Consider the following 22,153-nt stretch of genomic DNA (forward strand, 5'->3'; position numbering starts at 1 on the left):
CTACCCCCCTCCCCTACCCCCCTCCCCAACCCACCTGCCCACCACCCCTACCCCCCTCCCCACCACCCCTACCTCCCTCCCCAACTCCCCTCCCCACCACCCCTACCCCCTCCAACGCCGCCCCCCCATCTCTCGCAACGCCGCAACCCCCCACCCTCAACACCGGGTCCCCCCCTCTCAACGCCGGGTCCCCCCCCCTCAACGCCGGTACCCACACCCCGTCCCCCTCCCTCTGAAGGCCGGTACCCACACCCCCCCTCTCTCCTCCTCCCCCCCTTCCTTCCTCCTCCCCCCTTCCTTCCTCCTCCCCCCTTCCTTCCTCCTCCCCCCTTCCTTCCTCCTCCCCCCCTTCCTTCCTCCTCCGCCCTTCCTTCCTCCCCCCCTTCCTTCCTCCCCCCCTCCTTCCTCCTCCCCCCTTCCTTCCTCCTCCCCCCCTTCCTCCGTTAGTGGGGGGGGTGCAGCGTTAGTGGGGGGTGGGGGGGTGCGGCGTTGGAGGGGGGTAGGGGTGGTGAAGGGGGTAGGGGTGGTGAGGGGGGTGGTTGGGGTAGGGGGCAGCGGCGTACAGAGGGGGGGCGACGGTGCGTTGGCCCCGGGCATCCGTCGCCCCCCCTCTCTGCACGCCGCTGCCCCCAAACCCCCCCCCATGCCGCAAACCCCCCCCGATGCCGCAACCCCCCCCGATGCTGCAACCCCCCCCGATGCCGCAACCCCCCCCCGATGCCGCACCCCCCCGATGCCGCAACCCCCCCCCCCCCCGATGCCGCAACCCCCCCCCCCCAAATGCCGGAACCCCCCCCCAAATGCCAGGTCAGTCTCTCTCCTCCACCCCCCCTCCCCAAATGCCGGTCTGTCTCTCTCCTCCTCCCCCCCCCCCCCCCCCAAAATGCCGGTCTGTCTCTCTTTCCCCCCCCAAAATGCCGGTCTGTCTCTCTCCTCCTCCTCCCCCCCCCCAATGCCGGTCTGTCTCTCTCTCTCCCCCCCCCCCCCAAACGCCGGGTCAGTCTCTCTCCTCCTCCTCCCCCCCCAAAAAAAAACGCCGGGTCTCACCACTTCCGCAGCTGGTGAAACTGACGCGTATGGCGTCCAGGGCCGGCTCAAGGCACCGGCAACTCGGGCAGTCGCCCGGGGCGCCATGTGCCAGGGGGCGCCAGACTCGGGTCCCGCGCATGCGCAGTTGGGCCGGCACCAACCAGCGCATGCGCGGTGGCCGCCCTTCCCCAGGGCGCCCCCCCCTCGTCCGCCCCCCCGCTCGGTCCGCCCCCCCCCCCGCCCACCCCCCTCAGACCCCCCGCCCCCCCCTCGGGTGCCCGCCCCCCGCCCCCCCTCGGGTCCAGCCCCCCTCGCCCCCCCTCGGGTCCGCTGCCCCTCGGCCCCGCCGCCTCCGCCCCGCCCCCTCGGCTCCGCCCCGCCCCCCCTCGGCCCCGCCCCTCCTCGGCCCCAGGGCGCCGAAGTTCAGCTTGCCCGGGGCGCCAGCAACCCTAGGGCCGGCGCTGATGGTGTCAGTCCGCTGCTGGCCCCTCCGGGAACGGAGAAAAGCTGCCTAAAAGAAGGCCCCCATGCCGGAGTCATCTACACCAATTTTGCTCGCCGGAAATCGGCGTTACGACGGTCTGCAGAGAATTCTGCCCCCGATGTGCTGTCTGGGGTACACCTAGTGGGAGGCCACAAAATATTAGAAAGATAGATGACAGTTAGGTTAGCACAGCAAGTATTGTTAGACAGTATGGGGAAAGGGCACACTTATTGTAAAAACTCACCATTAAAGACTTTTGCACCACCTGTCCAATTTGCCTCTAACATCTGCCTCATGGATGTGAAGGATGGGCTGAGGCTAGGTGTTGTGTCGTGGCTGTGGGGCGGGGGGGAAGTGATACATGAACATCCCACATGGTTGTGCCATCACCGAGAAGTGGCAGGGCATGGGGTTGCAGTGTGACCTCACCTTGTATGACAGCAGGGGCAGCACGGTGGTGCACTGGTTAGCACTGCTGCCTCATGGCGCCAAGGACCCGGGTTCGATCCCAGCCCAGGGTCACTTTCTGTGTGGAGTTTGCACATTCTCCCCGTGTCTGCGTGGGTCTCACCCCCACAACTCAGAAGGCTGTGCAGGGTAGGGATATTGGCCAGGCTAAATTGCCCTTGCAGTGGAAAAAAAAATAATTGGGTACTCTAAATTTAAAAAAAACATCGTATGACAACATCCCCAGTGAGTGAGCTCTCACCATCTCCCGGAAGCCCCTCTCACCCAGAACATATTTGGGCCCATGAGAAAGAATCAGCAGCACACATGCTGGGACCATCCAGCTGGATAATTGTTTATTATCTCAACAGCAGGAGTTAGACATTGTCAGAGAATGAGGAGCAGCAGAGCTCATCTCACAGTGAGTCATCTTCATCCTCTTCTGACCCTGTGGGCAAGACCCACTGATTTTTTTAAAAAATTCATTCATGGGATGTGGACGTCACTGGCTGTGCCAGCATTTATTGCCCATGCCTGAGGGAATTTAAGAGTCAACCACATTGCTGTGGGTCTGGAGTCACATGTAGGCCTGACCAGGTAAGGATGATCGATTTCCCTCCCTAAAGGGTATTAGTGAATCCCAGATGGGTTTTTACGACAACTGACAACTTTGTCAAGGTCACCTTTTAGACTTTTAATTCCAGATTTTTTTTGTTGAATTCAAATTTCACCATCTGCCATGGCGGGCTTCAAACCCAGGCCTCCAGAGCATGACTCTGGCTCTCTACATTGCTGGACCAGCAATAATATCACCATGCCGCTGCCAACTCAGGACCAACATCCTGTGGTATGACCCTAGGAGAGGGAGCTGTGGTAGTGGGAAGGAGTGGAAGGCTAGGGGGAAGGTGGATTGAAGCACTATGATGATAATAATAATAATCTGTATTGTCACAAGTAGGCTTACATTAACACTCCAACGAAGTTACCGTGAAAAGCCCCCAGTCACTATATTAAAGGGAGAAGAAAGATGTGGATAACCTGTACCAATGTCAGGCATTGGAGTGTCCCGTTCCCAAGCCTCTGGTACATCAACACGTGATCAGAATTATGTCTACTAAAGGCATAATAAAAATTCAGACTGCTACTTATGCACTGGTTTAAATTCAAAGTAGAATTTTGAGAAGTGTGCAGTATTTAATTTTATGATACTAAACTTTAAAAGTGACTCCTTCACTCCATCAACCCCCCCCCCCCCCCCCCCCCCCCCCCTCCAACCAACCCCCATCTCGCTCTAACATCCCCTAAATTGTTCTGGCCCCTTTCCAACCCAACCTCAACACCCACCCAAACTCCCCCCATCCAACAACCACTCCCTCCAACCTCTCCTCACCTCCTTCAAACCCCCGTTCCCACCAATCTCCCCCTCCAAACCCCCATCCCCACAAAACCTCAACCCCCTTCGCCCGTCTACCCACACAGCATCTAGTTGCTTCGAAAATTATAGGGATTAATTTACTATGTTCCACCCGGGTGTTCTCACATAACAGTTGCTGCGCTGTTGCTACTGACATTCAGGTGACGATCTTTGGGGAAAAAAAAGCACAATCATGAATCTGCCGGAGGGTTGGAAGCAACAGAGCAGCAACTCAGTGAAACTGAGCCGGCAGACCATTAAAAACGTCAGAAACTCTGGCTGCTCAGTTGGATGGCTTTGAGAACTCTTGTTTAAAACATTGAGCCCTGCTTACCACCCCAACCTCCAGTGTTTGGCACCATCTGCACACCCTCTCTTTGGTTTTTACTAGAATCTATGCTGGTACCCATAGCAACCCCTTTTATTTGGAGAGAGTAGCGCTGATGGAGAAGTTGTTCCAAGTGAGAACACATTCAGTCTCACAGATGAGTGTGGTGGTGACCGGTGCAGTCTGTATTCAAGGAAGAAGCAGAAAGTCCTCAGACCCTCATGGTAGGGAATGGAGCCATGACTGGACATCTATAGTGCAATGGAGACAATTACTAATGGTACCCAGGCATCGGAGAAGTCTGGATAAGGGGAGCAAAAATAGAGTCAAGATAGGAAGAATCAGCCCACTCAGCTCAAATTTCCTTAAGTGGTCAGTCACTATGTCCTTATTTACAGATTTCCAATAATTTCCCCACAGTAGATCAGCAGCTCCATAATTTCCTGTTTTTTCTCAGCTTTCTTCAATCATGAAGAATCATTACATTTGCAAACCTCTAACCTAAAAGAGACAATTGCTAAATTTAGTGGAGATTATAACTAAAACATCTACAATTTTTTTAATGTACTTCCTTTTAATCTCTGGGGTAGTAATCATCAAGTAGATGATTTGTCAATCTTTAACACCTTGGCTATCACTCAGATTTATCTTGTGCCTGACTGCACCACAAGGCATCTATGATATGTACATTTAGCAATTGTGTGTTCTGGTCACAAAACCAAGAAACTGATTCTGCTGCAATGAGACTGACGCATAAAATCCTCAGGAGATGGTCCTACAGTTTTGCTTCTATCAAACATTTAGGAGTTCAATTTCCCCTCTTTCCTCGATCAGCTTTTGACATTCTGCTGTTTGGATACAGATGGTTGTGATCAGATTGCTACCCACAGTTGGTGGACACCAACATCTTCTCTGACTATTGAGTTTAATTGGTCTCTGGATTCTCAGTTTACAGCATCAAATGTGGTAACTACAGATTTAACCATTTCACACAAAGTGCAGGCTCAAGCAAAAGAAAATCAACAGCCTCCATCTGATGAGTAGAGTGGAAGGAAGCTATCAACACTCATCTTCAGTTCTCCTCAACCTCTCTGGCAGTAAAAAAAAAACCACACACAGTCCATTTTCTTTCATCCAAAGTTATTTATTGAGACCAATTCAAGCCCCTACACCAAAGTGCAAACAGCAGTATCAGAATGTTATAGATCTTCAGTCCTGTGACACTGACTAAAGTTTCAGATTTACTATTTCTCAGAGCAAAGTACATAATTGCCATGAAACAACAGCACTTCACTACATATTTACCTATTCAATGGTTTTTCTTTCTACTGTCCAGAGGAAGTGTTTATAGTTGAACAAAGGGCACTTGGCATTAAACTCCAAGCGACGTCAGATTATTAATTGCTTTATTAATACAATCACACACACCTCGTCCAAGTTTAAACAAAAATTATTTTGTATTCCTGCGAGGTGATAATTTTAAACATGCCAGTATTACATAGACATTCTAGATAGAAAGAAGCAATAGGTTGAGAGTGCATCAATGCATGGAAAAGAGTTCTATCACATAATTGCTCCTGAACAATGAGCCGGTGACACCATTGCCACATTCAATTATGACCTCCAAAGGAATGAGAAATTTGTTCTTCATTCTCCTTTATAATTTGAGTCACCATAGACAGGCTGACAAATATAATCACAATGAGGATCACAAGAACAAGGATGCTCAGGACTGTGGCCGCAATGTTGAGTGCTCGGGCTGTGGATGCATAGTGCCGAGCTCCTTCTGCATCTCCCACAACTTTCCGATCTCTAGACTGAAAGGAAATAAGTGTGAATAGATATAAAACGACTTGAAAACCTCATTGCTATTTGGACACTACAATTCAAAACTTGAATTCTTGGTAACTTTGAAAAGGCCTGTGCAAGATACCTTCCAGCAACAGAACACTTACATTGTAGGACTTGTATTATCAAGTTTAATTTGTATTGTTAATCAGAAACATGTTTGTCCATTGCACATTTCCAGCATCAAGTAAAAGTGTATTTTGTCACACTCCATTCCAAAATATTGTTGAATGTGGCAAAAAAATTGGAGAAGCAATTGTCCATGATGCCCGTCCAAAGACAAAACACCAAAGTAATTAGTTAATTACTCTAACCCTTATTCAAGTGAAAGATTGGTTTGTTTTCTCATCCTTAATATCCTTCAAAATCAATCTGAAAGTGTTCAGAAAGAACGCTGCTTTGTTATTGTAGTCAGTAGAATGTCAAAAGCTGGAGAAGATCAGGAAAACTTGACTGTACCACTTCCAACCTGCACAATGGGGGTCTGCTCCACTCCTTTCCCCCTTCCATTACCACTAAAAGCTCAGGTTTACTAGGAGGTACTCAGAGGCCCCGGAGGAGGGGCTACTCAGGGAGCGGCGCAGCCTTCAGGCCGAGTTTGACTTATTGACCACCAGGAAGTCGGAGGTACAGTGGAGGAAAGCGCGGGGGGGGGGGGGTGTATGAGTATGGCGAGGCGGCCAGCAGGATGTTGGCACACTAGCTTAGGAAGCGGGAGGCAGCGAGGGAGATTGGAGGAGTGAGGGAAGGAGGGGGGAGCACGGTGCGTAGTGCGGCGGGGATTAACCGGGTCTTCAGGGACTTCTATGAGGGACTGTATCGGTCTGAGCCCCCATCGGAGGAGATGGGGATGGGTTGTTTTCTGGACCGGCTAAGGTTCCCGAGGGTAGAGGAGGAGCGGGTGGCAGGGCTGGGGGGTGCCGATTGGGTTGGAGGAACTGGTTAAGGGACGAGGGAGCATGCAGGCGGGGAAGGCACCAGGGCCAGATGGGTTCCCATTGGAATTCTATAGGAAATAGGTGGACCTGTTGGGCCCGCTGCTGGTTAGGACTTTCAATGAGGCAAGGGAAGGGGGGGAAGGGGGGGAAGGGGGGGGGGGGTTCCTGACCCCAACGATGTCCAGGGCACTGATCTCCCTGATCTTGAAGCAAGACAAGGACCCATTGCAGTGCAGGTCGTATAGGCTGATTTTGCTTCTCAATGTAGATGCGATACTGCCGGCAAAGATATTGGCCACGAGGATCGAGGACTCTGTCCCGGGGATGATACACGAGGAGCAGACGGGTTTTGTGAAAGGGACGCAGCTGAATACCAATGTACGCAGGCTCCTAAATGTAATTATGATGCCGCCGGTGGAGGGGAAGGTGGAGGTAGTGGTAGCTATGGACGCGGAGAAGGCCTTCGATAGGGTGGAGTGGGGATACCTGTGGGAGGTGTTGAGGAGGTATGGGTTTGGGGAGGGGTTCGTCAGCTGGGTGAGGCTGCTGTACAAGGCCCCGGTGGCATGTGTGGCCACGAACAGGAGGAGGTCGGAATATTTCCGCCTATACCAAGGAACGAGGCAGGGGTGCCCCTTATCCCCCCTGCTCTTTGCGCTGAGATAGAGCCCCTGGCCATGGCATTGAGGGAGTCTAGGAATTGGAGGGGGTTGGTGCAGCGGGGGGGGGGGGGGGGGGGGGGAACACTGATTATCATTGTATATAGACGAACTGCTATTGTATGTGGTGGACCCGGTGGGGGGAATGCCGGAGGTGTTGAGGAACCTCAGGGAGTTTGGGGATTTCTCCGGGTATAAGCTTAACATGGGGAAGAGTGAGCTGTTCGTGGTGCACCCGGGATACCAGGAGAGGGGGATTGGTGAGCTTCCGCTAAAAAAGGGCAGAGAGGCTTTTTAGATACCTGGGAGTGCAGGTGGCTAGTAGCTGGGGGGGCCCTGCATAAGCTTAACTTGACGAGGCTGGTGGAACAAATGGAGGAGGAGTTCAAAAGGTGGGATATGCTGCCGCTCTCCCTGGCGGGTAGGGTACAGTCCATTAAAATGGCGGTGCTCCCAAGGTTTCTGTTTTTGTTTCAGTGCCTCCCCATCCTGATCCCTAAGGCCCTTTTCAAAAGGGTTAACAGGAGTATCATGGGGTTCCTGTGGGCTACGAAGACCCCGAGGGTGAGAAGGATGTTTTTGGAGCGGAGCAGGGACGGGCTTGGAAGAGGTTGGAGATGACGTCCTGTGTGGGCACGAGACTGGGGCACTGGTGACGGCACCGCTGCCACTCCCTTCGATGAGGTACACTACGAGCCCGGTGGTGGCAGCGACCATTAAAATTTGGGGGCAAAGGTGACATCACAGGGGGGAGGTGGGGGCCTCGGTGTGGTCCCCGATACGTGAGAACCATCGGTTTGCCCGGGGAAAATGGACGGGAGGTTCCGGAGCTGGTACAGGGCGGGTATTAGGAGGGTTGGGGACCTGTTCATCGATGGGAAGTTTGCGAGCCTTAGGGAACTGGAGGAGAAATTCGGGCTCCCCCCCGGAAACACCTTCCGATATATGCAGGTTAGGGCGTTTGTTAGGCGTCAGGTGGTGGAGTTTCCTCTGCTGGTGGCGCCCAGGGTCCAGGATAGGGTGTTGTCGGGGGTGTGGGTTGGAGAAGGGACGATTTTGCCAATTTACCAGTTGATACAGGAGGAGGAGGCGGCCTCGGTGGAGGAGTTAAAAGGTAAGTGGGAGGAAGAACTGGGGGAGCTGATCGATGAGGATACGTGGGCAACTGCCTTGGGAAGAGTGAATTCTTCCTCCTCGTGCGCCAGGCTTAGCCTGATACAATTTAAGGTTCTGCACAGAGCGCATATGACCAGGGCAAGGCTGAGCCGGTTCTTTGGGAGTGAGGATAGGTGTGTGAGATGTTCGGGGGGTTCTGCAAACCATACCCACATGTTCTGGGCATGCCCAACGTTAGAGGAGTTCCGGAGGGGTGTAGCGAGGACGCTATCAAAGGTGGTGAACTCCAGGGTTAAGCCAAGCTGGGGGCTTGAAACATTTGGGGTGTCAGATGAGCCGGGAGTGCAGGAGGCGAAAGAGGCCGGTATTCTGGCCTTTGCGTCCCTGGTAGCCCGGCGAAGGATTCTGCTCCAGTGGAAGGATGCGAGACCCCCAAGCGTGGAATCCTGGATTAATGACATGGCAGGGTTTATTAAATTGGAGAAGATGAAATTAGCCTTAAGGGGATCTGTGCTGGGGTTCTTCAGGTGGTGGCAACCGTTCCTGGACTTCCTGGCGGAGCGTTGGGGGATGGTCAGTAGCAGGAGCAACCTGGGGAGGGGTTTGTTTATGTTTGGTTGAGGATCTATTATTGTTTATTGGTTATGGTTCAATGTACATTGCATTATTTAGTTGTTTATTTATTTTCGCTGTTTCACTGTTCTGTTCAGGGGGGGGGGGGGTTTGTTTTTTCTTCTATTTCTATTTTTCTTTTCTGTTATTCATGCTGTAAAAATTTTGAATAAAAATATATTTTTTTAAAAGCCCAGGTTTACTAAAATGTCAGATTGAAACTATCTCAGACAGCTCCAAGTAACTTCCCCAGGTGAAAGCATTGTGAATGTATAACAGAGATGCATTAGAAACGGAGACTGGACACATATGCACAGAAACACAAGGCCACACTTAACGCACACAGATGGATGCAGAATGTGCAATTATTGAAGTTATCCAGTTTGGTAGGGATGAAAGAAAAAGCGGAATATGTTTTGAATGATGAGAGACTGGATACATTTTTGCATTTACATTGATCTTGTTCATAAAATAGTTTAAAGTTATACATGATTGCAGCAGTCATAAACAGCTCCAGAGGTGCCAGTCTCTGAAGTCTACGATTTAAAATATTTATACACAGTACATTTAATACTCTGCTGCGGTCAAGAGTTGCAAATCTAGGTCGGAACAATAGGTGCTCTAATACATGAATCATAAAAAGTTTGCATGCACCTATAGCGAGCAATTTGGAAGGCAAATGGTATCCTAGCTTTTGCTCCATAGGGATTAGAATACAGTATAAAGTAATGAAATCTTACTGCACACCTGGAGTATGGTAACCAGCTTTGGTTTCCTTACCATAGGAAGCATACTTGGGAGGGGGCACAATGAAATTTCAGTAGACCTGGCATGAGATGGTTGTCCTGAGGGGAGATCCAACAGACTAGGCCTACATTTCCCGGAGTTTAGGATAAGAGGTGACCTCATTGAGATGTATAAAATTCTGAAGGGAATCATGGTGGACAATGAAAGGGTGCTTGCCTTGGCTAGGGGGTCTAGGACATAGCATCACACCTTCAGGAGAAAGGGTCAGCTATTGGGGTGGGGGGGGGGGGTCAAAGTTCAGAATTCTTTAACTCAGTCATTGAGTATATTCAAGGCAGGGGCTGACATCTATTTGGGCACCAAGTAATTTGCAGATAGTTTGGGGACGGCGAAATTGAGGTGGGTGAATATCATTGAAAAGTCTACTCCCGTCTCCAAATTTGCAATATTCTCACACGGGCATACACATCCCCATCTGGTTACAGCTGGTCGGTTTCATGTTGCCCTCCTCACAGATAAACACATTAAAAAGTCACGCCCACTCTCCTCTCCAAATGCCAATCTCTTCCTTTCTTGAGTCATGGAAACGGAAATGAGCAAGCAGTCAAAAGGCAGTGGTGATGTGAAGAAAAATGCTGTTTACGGTTCGGAGCGCTGCTCAAAAACGAAACTAATGGTTAATATTTAAAGGGGAACGGGTAAATACTCGAAGGGAGAGAAGAATAATGGCGGCCCTGGGGAAGGAGGGAGAGGGACTGACTGGATTGCACTTGGCACAGACTCAATGCCAACGGGCTCCTTTGTCTTATTATTTGAGAAATCCCCGAGTTCACTGGGAACGATTCAGAGCAAAAGATTGTCCCCAAAACATTTACATATGGCAAACATTGCTCAGTAAATTGCTGCAATTAACACAGATATCACCCCCTCCCCATCATCAAAACCACCTCCCCGGATCATCAGCACAACCAGGGTGCCAGGCTGGGGCAAAGAGAGGCCCCACTCCCAGCGGCTCCGGCAGCTTCTCGCCCACTGGATCCTCGTCTGGAGGATGTGGGCCAGCATCACCTCCAAACCCCCCGTCCCGCCCCTAACCAAGACGCAGTCCCTCCTTAACCAGCCCATGGGGCAAATCCCCTCCCCGGGCCCAACGTCCACCTCCTCTCTCCCCGGGGTCTCTGCCCTCCCCCCTCCCTCCCCGGGGCCTCTGCCCCCCCCCTCCCCGGGTCTCTGCCCTCCCCCTCCCTCCCCGGGGCCTCTGCCCCCCCCCCCCACTCTGCCCTCCCCCTCCCTCCCCGGGGTCTCTGCCCTCCCCCCTCCCTCTCCGGGGTCTCTGCCCTCCCCCCCCCCCTCCCCCGGGTCTCTGCCTTCCCCGGGGCCTCTGCCCCCCCCCCCCCTCTGCCCTCCCCCTCCCTCCCCGGTACCTCTGCCATCCCCCTCCCCCCCCCCTCTCCGGTACCTCTCCCCCCCCCTCTGCCATCCCCCTCCCCCCCCCCCCCCCCGGGGTCTCTGCCCTCCCTCCCCGGGGTCTCTGCCCTCCCCCTCCCTCCCCGGGGTCTCTGCCCTCCCCGGGGCCTCTGCCCCCCCCTCTGTCCTCCTCCGACCTCTCCGGGGCATCTACCCTCCCCCTCCCTCCCCGGGGCCTCTGCCCCCCCCCCTCACCCCCGGAGCCTCTGCCACCCCCACCCCCGGAGCCTCTGCCCCCACCCCCACCCCCGGGGTCTCTGCCCCCCCCTCTGCCCTCCCCCTCCCTCCCCGGGGTCTCTGCCCTCCCCCCTCCCCCCCCGGGGCCTCTGCCCCCCCCGCCCTCCCCCTCCCTCCCCGGTACCTCTGCCCCCCCTCTGCCATCCCCCTCCCCCCCCCCCTCTCCGGGGTCTCTGCCCTCCCTCCCCCCTCCCTCCCCGGTACCTCTGCCCCCCCCCTCTGCCATCCCCCTCCCCCCCCCCTCTCCGGGTCTCTGCCCTCCCTCCCCGGGGTCTCTGCCCTCCCCCTCCCTCCCCGGGGTCTCTGCCCTCCCCGGGGCCTCTGCCCCCCCCCTCACCCCCGGAGCCTCTGCCACCCCCACCCCCGGAGCCTCTGCCCCCCCCCCCCCCCCCGGGGTCTCTGCCCCCCCCCCCCTCTGCCCTCCCCCTCCCTCCCCGGGGTCTCTGCCCTCCCCCCTCCCTCCCCGGGGCCTCTGCCCCCCCGCCCTCCCCCTCCCTCCCCGGTACCTCTGCCCCCCCTCTGCCATCCCCCTCCCCCCCCCCCCTCTCCGGGGTCTCTGCCCTCCCTCCCCCCCCCTCCCTCCCCGGTACCTCTGCCCCCCCCCCTCTGCCATCCCCCTCCCCCCCCCCCTCTCCGGGGTCTCTGCCCTCCCTCCCCGGGGTCTCTGCCCTCCCCCTCCCTCCCCGGGGTCTCTGCCCTCCCCGGGGCCTCTGCCCCCCCTCTGTCCTCCCCCGACCTCTCCGGGGTCTCTACCCTCCCCCTCCCTCCCCGGGGCCTCTGCCCCCCACCCCCACCCCCGGGGCCTCTGTCCCCCCACCCCCGGAGCCTCTGCCACCCCCACCCCGGGGCCTCTGCCCCCCCCCCACGCCTCTGCCCCCCCCCCACCCTCCCGGGCCTCTGCCCCCCCCCCCCCCCCCCCCGGGCCTCTGCCCCCCCCCCCACCCTCTCGGGCCTCTGCCCCCCCCCCCACCCTCTCGGGCCTCTGCCCCCCCCCCCCCCCACCCTCTCGGGCCTCTGCCCCCCCCCCACCCTCTCGGGCCTCTGCCCCCCCCCCCCCCCTCCCGGGCCTCTGCCCCCCCCCCACCCTCCCGGGCCTCTGCCCCCCCCCCCACCTTCCGGGCCTCTGCCCCCCCCCCCCCACCCTCCCGGGCCTCTGCCCCCCCCCCCACCCTCCCGGGCCTCTGCCCCACCCCCTCCCTCCCGGGACTCTGCCCCACCCCCTCCCGGGACTCTGTCCCCTACCCTCCCGGGCCTCTGCCCCCTACCCTCACCCCCGGGGCCTCACTCACTTTGACGGAGAAAACCAGCGCCACGAATCCCAGGCAGCAGAAATTCATGTAGAAGAAGTTGAAGATGGACCAGGGCAGGTGGTCCCGGACGGGGGGCACATTCGGAACCACGGTAATGACGGTGGACTGGTCGTCCTCCTTCAGCCCCTGGTACGGGTATGTTCGGGTATTCATTGGCACATGGTCTGCTTTGTACTCCATCTCGGACAGATCTCACTGGGAGAGGAAACTGAAGGTGAAATGCTTGGATTCGACAATATATGGAGTAGGGCGGAGCAAGGAACTGAATCAACCTCCAACAGATCGTCATTAATCGTCCGAGAGACGAAATAGACCCGGAGACAGATAACACACCCTCCCCCAACCCCAGAGACAGCAAATACACCCTCCCCCAACCCCAAACACAGGGAATACATCCTCCCCCAACCCCAAACACAGAGAATACACCCTCCCCCAACCCGAGACACAGGGAATACACCCTCCCCCAACCCCAGACACAACAAGCACACCCTCCCCCAACCCCAGACACAGGGAATACACCCTCCCCCAACCCCAGACACAACAAACACACCCTCCCCCAACCCCAGACACAGGAAATACACCCCCCCACCCGAGACACAGGGAATACACCCTTCACCTAACCCCAGACACAGGGAATACGCCCTTCCTCAACCCCAGATACAGGGAATACACCCTCCCCCAACCCCAGACACAACAAGCACACCCTCCCCCAACCCCAGACACAGGGAATACACCCTCCCCCAACCCCAGAGACAGCAAATACACCCTCCCCCAACCCCAAACACAGGGAATACATCCTCCCCCAACCCCAAACACAGAGAATACACCCACCCCCAACCCGAGACACAGGGAATACACCCTCCCCCAACCCCAGACACAACAAGCACACCCTCCCCCAACCCCAGACACAGGGAATACACCCTCCCCCAACCCCAGACACAACAAACACACCCTCCCCCAACCCCAGACACAGGAAATACACCCCCCCCCCACCCGAGACACAGGGAATACACCCTTCACCTAACCCCAGACACAGGGAATACGCCCTTCCTCAACCCCAGATACAGGGAATACACCCTCCCCCAACCCCAGACACAACAAGCACACCCTCCCCCAACCCCAGACACAGGGAATACACCCTCCCCCAACCCCAGACACAACAAACACACCCCCCCCCCAACCCCAGACACAGGAAATACACCCCCCCCCCCACCCGAGACACAGGGAATACACCCTTCACCTAACCCCAGACACAGGGAATACGCCCTTCCTCAACCCCAGATACAGGGAATACGCCATCCCCCAACCCCAGACACAGGGAATATGCCATCCCCCAGACACAGGGAATACACCCTCCCCCAACCCCAGACACAGGGAATACACCCTCCCCCAACCCCAGATACAGGGAATACACCCTCCCCCAACCCCAGACACAGAATACACCCTCCCCCAACCCCAGAAACAGGGAATACACCCTCCCCCAACCCCAGAAACAGGGAATACACCCTCCCCCAACCCCAGACACAGAATACACCCTCCCCAACCCCAGACACAGGGAATACACTCTCCCCCAACCCCAGACACCGGGAATACACCCTCCCCCAACTCCAGACACAGGGAATACACCGTCCCTCAACCCCAGACACAGGGAATACACCCTCCCCCAACCCCAGACACAACAAGCACACCCTCCCCCAACCCCAGACACAGGGAATACACCCTCCCCCAACCCCAGACACAACAAACACACCCTCCCCCAACCCCAGACACAGGAAATACACCCCCCCACCCGAGACACAGGGAATACACCCTTCACCTAACCCCAGACACAGGGAATACGCCCTTCCTCAACCCCAGATACAGGGAATACACCCTCCCCCAACCCCAGACACAACAAGCACACCCTCCCCCAACCCCAGACACAGGGAATACACCCTCCCCCAACCCCAGAGACAGCAAATACACCCTCCCCCAACCCCAAACACAGGGAATACATCCTCCCCCAACCCCAAACACAGAGAATACACCCACCCCCAACCCGAGACACAGGGAATACACCCTCCCCCAACCCCAGACACAACAAGCACACCCTCCCCCAACCCCAGACACAGGGAATACACCCTCCCCAACCCCAGACACAACAAACACACCCTCCCCCAACCCCAGACACAGGAAATACACCCCCCCCCCCACCCGAGACACAGGGAATACACCCTTCACCTAACCCCAGACACAGGGAATACGCCCTTCCTCAACCCCAGATACAGGGAATACACCCTCCCCCAACCCCAGACACAACAAGCACACCCTCCCCCAACCCCAGACACAGGGAATACACCCTCCCCCAACCCCAGACACAACAAACACACCCTCCCCCCAACCCCAGACACAGGAAATACACCCCCCCCCACCCGAGACACAGGGAATACACCCTTCACCTAACCCCAGACACAGGGAATACGCCCTTCCTCAACCCCAGATACAGGGAATACGCCATCCCCCAACCCCAGACACAGGGAATATGCCATCCCCCAGACACAGGGAATACACCCTCCCCCAACCCCAGACACAGGGAATACACCCTCCCCCAACCCCAGACACAGGGAATACACCCTCCCCCAACCCCAGACACAGAATACACCCTCCCCCAACCCCAGAAACAGGGAATACACCCTCCCCCAACCCCAGAAACAGGGAATACACCCTCCCCCAACCCCAGACACAGAATACACCCTCCCCAACCCCAGACACAGGGAATACACTCTCCCCCAACCCCAGACACCGGGAATACACCCTCCCCCAACTCCAGACACAGGGAATACACCGTCCCTCAACCCCAGACACAGGGAATACACCCTCCGCCAACCCCAGACACCGGGAATACACCCTCCCCCAACCCCAGATACAAGGAATACACCCTCCCCCAACCCCAGACACAGGGAATACACCCTCCCCCAACCCCAGACACAGGGAATACACCCTCCCCCAACCCCAGACACAGGGAATACACCCTCCCCCAACCCCAGACACAACAAACACACCCTCCCCCAACCCCAGAGACAGCAAACACACCCTCCCCCAACCCCAGACACAGGGAATACACCCTCCCCCAACCCCAGACACAACAAACACACCCTCCCCCAACCCCAGACACAGGGAATACACCCTCCCCCAACCCCAGATACAGGGAATACACCCTCCCCCAACCCCAGACACAGGGAATACACCCTCCCCCAACCCCAGACACAGAATACACCCTCCCCCAACCCCAGATACAGGGAATACACCCTCCCCCAACCCCAGACACAGAATACACCCTCCCCCAACCCCAGATACAGGGAATACACCCTCCCCCAACCCCAGACACAGGGAATACACCCTCCCCCAACCCCAGATACAGGGAATACACCCTCCCCCAACCCCAGACACAGGGAATACACTCTCCCCCAACCCCAGACACCGGGAATACACCCTCCCCCAACTCCAGACACCGGGAATACACCCTCCCCCAACTCCAGACACAGGGAATACACCGTCCCTCAACCCCAGACACAGGGAATACACCCTCCGCCAACCCCAGACACCGGGAATACACCCTCCCCCAACCCCAGATACAGGGAATACACCCTCCCCCAACTCCAGACACAGGGAATACACCCTCCCTCAACCCCAGATACAGGGAATACACCCTCCCCCAACCCCAGATACAGGGAATACACTCTCCCCCAACCCCAGATACAAGGAATACACCCTCCCCCAACCCCAGACACAGGGAATACACCCTCCCCCAACCCCAGACACAGGGAATACACCCTCCCCCAACCCCAGACACAGGGAATACACCCTCCCCCAACCCCAGACACAACAAACACACCCTCCCCCAACCCCAGAGACAGCAAACACACCCTCCCCCAACCCCAGACACAGGGAATACACCCTCCCCCAACCCCAGACACAACAAACACACCCTCCCCCAACCCCAGACACAGGGAATACACCCTCCCCCAACCCCAGATACAGGGAATACACCCTCCCCCAACCCCAGACACAGGGAATACACCCTCCCCCAACCCCAGACACAGAATACACCCTCCCCCAACCCCAGATACAGGGAATACACCCTCCCCCAACCCCAGACACAGAATACACCCTCCCCCAACCCCAGATACAGGGAATACACCCTCCCCCAACCCCAGACACAGGGAATACACCCTCCCCCAACCCCAGATACAGGGAATACACCCTCCCCCAACCCCAGACACAGGGAATACACTCTCCCCCAACCCCAGACACCGGGAATACACCCTCCCCCAACTCCAGACACAGGGAATACACCCTCCCCCAACCCCAGACACAGGGAATACACCCTCCCCCAACCCCAAACACAGGGAATACACCATCCCCCAACCCCAGACACAGGGAATACACTCTCCCCCAACCCCAGACACCGGGAATACACCCTCCCCCAACTCCAGACACAGGGAATACACCCTCCCCCAACCCCAGACACAGGGAATACACCCTCCCCAACCCCAGACACAGGGAATACACCCTCCCCCAACCCCAGACACAGGGAATACACCCTCCCCAACCCCAGACACAGGGAATACACCCTCCCCCAACCCCAGACACAGGGAATACACCCTCCCTCAACCCCAAACACAGGGAATACACCCTCCCCCAACCCCAGACACAGGGAATACACCCTCCCTCAACCCCAGACACCGGGAATACACCCTCCCCCAACTCCACACACAGCAGGGCAGCACGGTGGCACAGTGGTTAGCATTGCTGCCTAAGGCGCTGAGGACCCGGGTTCGAATCCCGGCTCTGGGTCACTGTCCGTGTGGAGTTTGCACATTCTCCCCGTGTCTGCGTGGGTTTCACCCCCACAACCCAAAAGATGTGCAGGATAGGTGGATTGGCCACGCTAAATTGCCCCTTAATTGGAAAAAATAATTGGGTACACTAAATTTATTTTTAAAAATTTTTTTTTAAAAACTCCAGACACAGCAAATACACCCTCCCCAGACACAGCAAATACATCCTCCCCCAACCCCAGACACAGCAATACACCCTTCCCCAACCCCAGACACAGCAAATACACCCTCCCCCAACCCCAAACGCAGCAAATACACCCTCCCCCAACCCCAGACACAGCAATACACCCTCCCCCAACCCCAGACACAGCAAATACACCCTCCCCCAATCCTAAACACAGCAAATACACCCTCCCCCAACCCCAAACACAGCAAATGCACCCTCCCAAACCCCAGACACAGTAAATACTCGCTCCCCCCCAGTCCCATATACAGGGAATACCCCCACCCCATAACCCAGAACAGGCCCGCGTGAAAATCGTGTTTGGCGCGAGGACGGAGAATCAACTTTCACGTCGCAATCGGGTCGACGCCGGTCCAGCGATTCTCAGGGACTCGAGAATCAGCGTGATCGCAGAGTACTCCGTGTGGCTGAGGGTCCATTAACAGAGGCCAGCCCAGCGATCCTCTGCTGCTGACCGGCTGACTTCGTGGAGCGTGGTTCTAACCACCGATCGCCGGTCGAGACCCTCATGAGGCGGCTGTGGACTCAGTCCACGGCCGCCCTGGTGGGGACGTGGGAATCGGACACCGGGGGCGGGAGGCCTCATGGGCGGCCAGGGAGTGCTTGTGCACAGTCAGATCCTTGGGCACGCGGCCGATCGGGGGTGTTTCCATTTTGAATCTGCCTCCACAGTCTGAGTCTGCCAAGGCGCTTGGCCTGGCCGCCAGAGGCCGCCGCCGTGCGCATGCCTGGACTCAAAACTGGAAGTGCGGGAGCCCGTATCCGCAGCTAAAGCTGAGTGAACTACTCTGGGTCCCTGCTAGCCCCCCGCAGGTCATTGAACCGGCTCAACGTTTCTGCTGGAAGCTCCAGTATTTTCACGCCAGCGTGGGGCCATAGTCCCATTGTGGGAGAATCCAGCCCGAATATACCGCCCCCCCCCCCCCCCCCCCAAGTTCCTGAGCCAGCCTCCCCAAAAACCCAGCATCCCCCCACTGAGAGTCAGGAGGCGGCATTCTCTGTTTCAGAGACTATCGGCGAGATTCTCCATTCCCCAACGCTAATTTTGTAATCGCCGATCGGGCGGAGAATCCCTTTTGACACCAAAATCGGGGGCGGTGCCTGTTTGACGCAGGTTTTGTATGCTCTGCCCCCTCCGAAACGGCATCTTCGCAGCGCGCCATACGCCATTGGGACGGCCTCAGCGCGTCAGCTGAACACCCTCCCCCCATGTTCTACCCAGTTGGCCTGTGGTTTCAGCCGTGTGGGAACCCTGCGTGGTGGCTGCGGACTGTGTCCAGAGTCGGGCGGGAAGCATGCTGCTGGCCAGGGGGATTCTGCAAGGACTGGGGGAACTGGTGGGGACTGGCCAGGGGTTGGTGTGGGATCATTATCTGGCAGGTCGGGTCCGCACATGGCCGGCGTCATGTTTTACGGTGCGATCGCTGCAGGCTGTCGCCATGCCCATGCACGGCCACGGACCCGGCCATTCTCCGGCCGTTATATTTCATGGAGGCCGGGAGTTTTACATGGCATAGCCGCTGGCCCCTCACCGGTCGCCGAATCAGTGAGGGGGCCAAGCCGATTTTCCCACGTAAAACGCCACAGAACCTCCTCACTTAGCCTCCGAATTGGAGAATCTGGCCCTATCTGCTGATGCCGTGACAAAACTGGCGGACTTTATGACAGCAGATTTGGTGACAGTTGCGCAGCACTTCCGGAACTGTTAATGGGTCAGCATCGCCGCCGGCTGGAACACGGACAATTCCAGTGAAAAATGATGTTGGATCCCTTGGGGACGGGATTGGCACTCGAGAGGCTGACAAGCTGCAGCCACAGATTAGCACTCCACTCCCCACACACACTCATCCCAGCAAACACAACGGCACCCATCCCGATGATGGGTCAGCTGGGCCAGAGGGTAACTAGGGGAGTGGCCTGGGATACACCCATACCATTCCTGGCACTAGGTTTACGGGGTAGTTAGTGTCAGCCTCTGACTGCTGTTGAGTAAAGGGTCAAGAGATTTGCTCCTTTTCCCAAATATCTTTATTTTTCCTCCTGCATCAAAACCTGTTCATCACATCACATCCACCAAAGGCCACTTTCCCATTTCCCATTGTTCCGCAAAAGGAAAATTACAAAACCTCCTGTGCTTGAAACCCCATCACATAAATTTGCATAGGATGCATCACTATAAACAATGAGTTTCAAGTGCCTAAGATCACCTAAAACCGGGAACCTCAAAACACACTCCTGCATTTTTAGTTTGACCAACGCTTTATTTGCTCTCATTATGTCTTCCGCTGCCAACGGCCCCCGGCGGGCGGGGCATGAACCCCACCCGAAAACCGGCGCCGGAGAATTCGGCAGCTGGTGTCAGAGCGGCGGGGCTGGATTCACGCCTCCCACTGGCGAATCTCCGACCAGGCGAGGAGTCGGAGAATCCCGCCCAAGACATCTGCTCCTTTTCCCAAACATCTTTATTTTTCCTTCAACACACACGGCACCAAAACCTGTTAATCACGTCACATGCTCCAAAGGCCACCTGTCGCCTCTTCACATATCAGTGCCAATTATTGGATCAATGAAACATCTAATTGGATTGGTTCTTAACCCATTCCTTCGTCAATGCGTGCGCAGCCGCATGGCTGCCTTGCAGGCTGCCACAATGGTGTTCTGCGCCTGTCCACCCCGACCCTAAAGCCCACCGTCTGCAACTCCCCCCACCTCCGGCTGCTCTCCCGGCCCTGGCAGAAGTCCCCCGGCCAGTCGCACAACTGTCAGCACACTACGGCGATGTTGGACACTTTTTGTATCCTCTCTCTCCTCAGCAGCCACTTCCCGATTTTTGAAACTACAAGTGACACTCGCTCTCCGTAATTCCTCCGAGCACAGGCGGAGCATCGCGGAGGCCCTGGAGCATACCGGATCAGGCCCGTTAATGATATTCCAATGGTGTTTACTGTACGTGTGGAGTAGAATGCACTGACACAGCACCGGAGCATGGCATTCTTTTGGGCGCCCGCCACTATTTTTGCCTCATGCTCCATTCTCCGCCCAATCACCATTCCCGATTCCGGCATCGGCAGATGGAGAATCCCACCCAGGGTTCTGCAGCCCCTCCCCCCACCACACTCCCGTTCACAGGCCAGCTTGAGCTAGCCAGTGTGGAGGCCCCTGCCCAGGCCTCACTCCCCTCCAATCTCCTCCCCCCGCTGGTCCCAGGAAAACAAAGAAATCCCCTTCAACACACAACCCCAGTGTCAACACATAAACCCCAAAGAACCAACATTGCAAAAGAAAATCCCAATTCTTACCTTGTCCAAATAGGCAACTTCAACTCATTTAGCACGTATAACAACATGCAGTGAAAAACAGAGCTACATACACTGCCCCCCCCCCCCCTTTACCCTCAGTACAAGACCAATCTTCATTCCCATTTGTCACTTCTGCCCCAGTCCTTCTGCCTTCACAAATGCCTCCGCCGCTTCCACCGTCTGGAAATAAAAAGTCTTTGGAGTTGTAGCTCACCCTTAACTTAGCTGGGTACACTGCCAAACAGCACACCGCTGTTATACAATGCCATCTTCACTCAGCTGAAGGCCGCCCGCCTCCTCGTCAACTCCACAGTAAAGTCCTGGTATATACGTATACCAGCTCCAGCCCACTGCACCTCCTGCTTCTGCTTTGCCCAACTCAGGACCTTCTCCTTCAAGCAGTACATAATTGGAAAAAAAATTGGGTAATCTAAATTTATTAAAAAAAAACAGTGCACGCCTCCCCGATGTACTCAATACACTTGTTTTTGACAACTCACCACTATTCTTAGAATTCCCCCTATACCAAAAAGGGCCAATAATCTAAATGGTGAACAGGGATTCTCACTCCCTGACTCCGATGCAGGCTTCGGTGGGTGCTATTCAGGTCAAACTATATCTTCATATCCCCCGGTATAACCCATACCTTCACCGAAGAATTTTACCTACTTACCCTTAGTACATTGATGTCCTGGGTCCTGCATTGTTAAGTAAGTAAAGTAGGCTAATAACCACTGTTTCAGGTTAAAACTTTTAAGTTATTTTGTTATTATAATTTTTTTTTTAAAGCTGTAAACACTTTCTTTTTTAAAAATAATTTTTATTGGAATTTTTTGCAGAAAATATAAAATATAACGACAAACAATGAAATGCAACAAAATAACCCATAATAACTGTAACACCCCCCAGACCGTATCAACGCATGTATCACATCCCCCCCACCCCCCCAACCCCAATAAACAACAAGAGAACTTAAAAATAAATTAAAATTAAATAAACAAACATAGTCATCGTCCCGTCCCCCCTTTTCCCTCCCCCTTCCCCCTTTTCCCTCCCCCTTCCCCCTTTTCCCTCCCCCTTCCCCCCTCCCCCCCCGGGTTGCTGCTGATACTGTCCCCGTACCATATCGTTGAGCCAGAAAGTCGAGGAAAGGT

At 55.8% G+C, this 22,153-nt stretch overlaps 1 protein-coding gene across 1 annotated transcript; it reads right to left on the minus strand.

Annotated features, from left to right (window-relative positions):
- Positions 1-4,825: 4,825 nt before the first annotated feature.
- Positions 4,826-12,898, minus strand: LOC119971833 (dispanin subfamily A member 2b-like). The gene is made up of 2 exons (XM_038808040.1): positions 12,616-12,898; positions 4,826-5,519 (listed from the first exon to the last, which is right to left on the minus strand). Exons 1-2 carry the CDS (start codon positions 12,814-12,816, stop codon positions 5,313-5,315), a joined length of 408 nt encoding a protein of 135 aa, XP_038663968.1. The 5' UTR covers positions 12,817-12,898; the 3' UTR covers positions 4,826-5,312.
- Positions 12,899-22,153: the final 9,255 nt, after the last annotated feature.

Source organism: Scyliorhinus canicula, chromosome 9, assembly GCF_902713615.1.
Source record: "Scyliorhinus canicula chromosome 9, sScyCan1.1, whole genome shotgun sequence".
Classification (NCBI taxonomy): domain Eukaryota; kingdom Metazoa; phylum Chordata; class Chondrichthyes; order Carcharhiniformes; family Scyliorhinidae; genus Scyliorhinus; species Scyliorhinus canicula.

Bases quoted from the DNA above. Each gene is read 5' to 3' on its own strand.
- LOC119971833 (XM_038808040.1), bottom strand. From the start codon at position 12,816: ATGGAGTACAAAGCAGACCATGTGCCAATGAATACCCGAACATACCCG. The intron at 5,520-12,615 runs GTGAGTGAGGCC...ATTTCCTTTCAG, and splicing joins CGCTGGTTTTCTCCGTCAAA to TCTAGAGATCGGAAAGTTGT.